This window comes from Arachis ipaensis, chromosome B10 (genome assembly GCF_000816755.2).
Source record: "Arachis ipaensis cultivar K30076 chromosome B10, Araip1.1, whole genome shotgun sequence".
NCBI lineage: Eukaryota > Viridiplantae > Streptophyta > Magnoliopsida > Fabales > Fabaceae > Arachis > Arachis ipaensis.
In genome coordinates, this window is record NC_029794.2 from 121437530 (window position 1) to 121439534 (window position 2005).

The 2005-nt window shown below is 23.8% G+C and overlaps 1 protein-coding gene across 1 annotated transcript in view; it reads right to left on the reverse strand.

Moving 5' to 3' along the window:
* Positions 1-2005, reverse strand: part of LOC107623986 (truncated transcription factor CAULIFLOWER A-like) — an 8677-nt gene that overhangs the window by 1586 nt on the left and 5086 nt on the right. Inside the window, exons 3-5 of the mRNA XM_016326404.2 lie at positions 1525-1589; positions 1314-1413; positions 1156-1197 (exon numbers count right to left, since the gene is read on the reverse strand). Of these exons, the coding sequence (XP_016181890.1) occupies positions 1156-1197; positions 1314-1413; positions 1525-1589 (207 nt within the window). The remainder of the gene's footprint in view (positions 1-1155; positions 1198-1313; positions 1414-1524; positions 1590-2005) is intronic.

Below are 2005 nucleotides of genomic sequence, written 5' to 3' on the forward strand. Positions count from 1 at the left end.
ATTTTATTCTAAAAGATTTTGTTAAAATTTTCAAAATGCATAATTTTTTTCCACTTAACTTTTTGAAGCAATAATTCTTTCACTTGGCCATCAAAAAAGTGTTTGGCTCTATTTTCCAATTCTAATAATAACTTTTCTTGGAAGATTTTGAGTTGAGATTCAATGTCAAAATAGTTTTGGACGTATATATTTGATTTTTTTTTTTTCTAATATCGAATTAAGGCCAAATTCCAGTTACCACGACCTTAGCATGTTTTGGGATTAATATAAGTCTTGAAACTTTATGTGTATATCCTTCTGCTTTTCTCTCAAACTAATAAAGCATTTTTTATAATATTGTAGACTCTCTAGACTATAAAACATATAAAAAAAAAAAAGTAAAATTATCAACAAAGAAAAATAATTAGACAACCAGCATAATTTATTATTATTGATCAGGAGTTAGCTATCACTATTTAAATTAAAAATGTAGGCTAAAATATATTTTTAGATTACTAGAATAAAAAAATTAGGTTGATAGCTAAAAATAACAAACAAAAATAATAAATTTTGTTGGTTTTCGAGCATTTCTCTAAAATAACTATTAATAAAAGGTTTAGTTATTCTGTTAGTCCTTATATAGCTTTACTAAATTTTTAATTAGATCTTGATATTTTTTTTTTTAATTGGATCTCTACACTACTTTAAATTTTGTAATTAAGTCATTTTTATTTTAAAAATGTTAAAATTAACATAATATTTCTCTTAAAATACATTCGGTTAAAGATTTAATTAAATTTTTAATTATGAATACCTTCAATTTACGAAAAAATATTCAGTTAGATCTAACATTTTTTACATTAGGAAGGACCTAATTATAAAATTAAAAATAATATAGGAACCTAATTAAAAAAAATAAAAAATTAATTAAAAATTTAGTAAAACTATAAAGACCAATAGAATAATTAAACTTAAAAAAAATATTTAACAAAAATCATAGAAGATTGTTTTTGTTTACCAAAAATGATGATCAAACATTAACTTTAGATCAGTTTTAGTGAACAAAGACAATCATATATAACTGTCGGTGAGTTTCTATCTTCTATAGTTATGTGATCAACATTATTATCTTTTGTGTGTATTCTTTGTAATTAAATAAAAGCAAACAATAATAACCTTTTTCTGAAGCAGTGAGATATTCTCATACATGATTTGATTCTGCAAGTTACACATGATAAAACAATCATCAGAATTACTGAATATATATGATATTCAGTTCAATGTTCAAAACAGTCAAATTAAAGTTGCTTCCATGGTTTTAATTTATTAATTACCTTTCGTGATCTAATTTGTTTAAGAGCAGAATCAAGCTGTTGTTCTAAATTCTGAAGTTCTCTCATACTTAGGCCTTGAAGATCTTCACCCATAAAATGCCTGAAAAAGGAAAAAAAATTAGCATAAACACAGATATGTATTATACTAATTACATATATACAAGAAAGGAAAAGAGTTTTAAACCCTTGCTTAATTATTATTATTTGATACCTTTGATTCCTTTGTAAGACTTCCACCCTTGCTTTGAGCTTTGCATGTTCTAAAGTCCAGTTTGCCTGACACCACATATCATAAATTAAATTATAAAAGTATGAGAATAGCTACATATATATACATACAACAAGTTGAAGTTGTTCATGAGTGGAGAATTTAGATAATAAGCATTTATTATTATATACATACATATATACCATATATCATTATACAAGATTTTTCGGTGATGTACATACCAAGAAAAAGAATTTAGGGAAGGAAAAAGTATACAAGAATTTGGTTAACTACTGAACTTATAAAAATAGAGAGAAAAATGTTAATCTAAATATATTGTCAACCATTCATATATTATTATGTGAATTTGTGTGATACTTTTCCATTTCACAATATTTGTCTAAACCAAAAGCCACATAGATTAAAGAAAACAACATAAAAAATAATTGGTAATAATGGTACATGAAAATTTCTATTATTATCA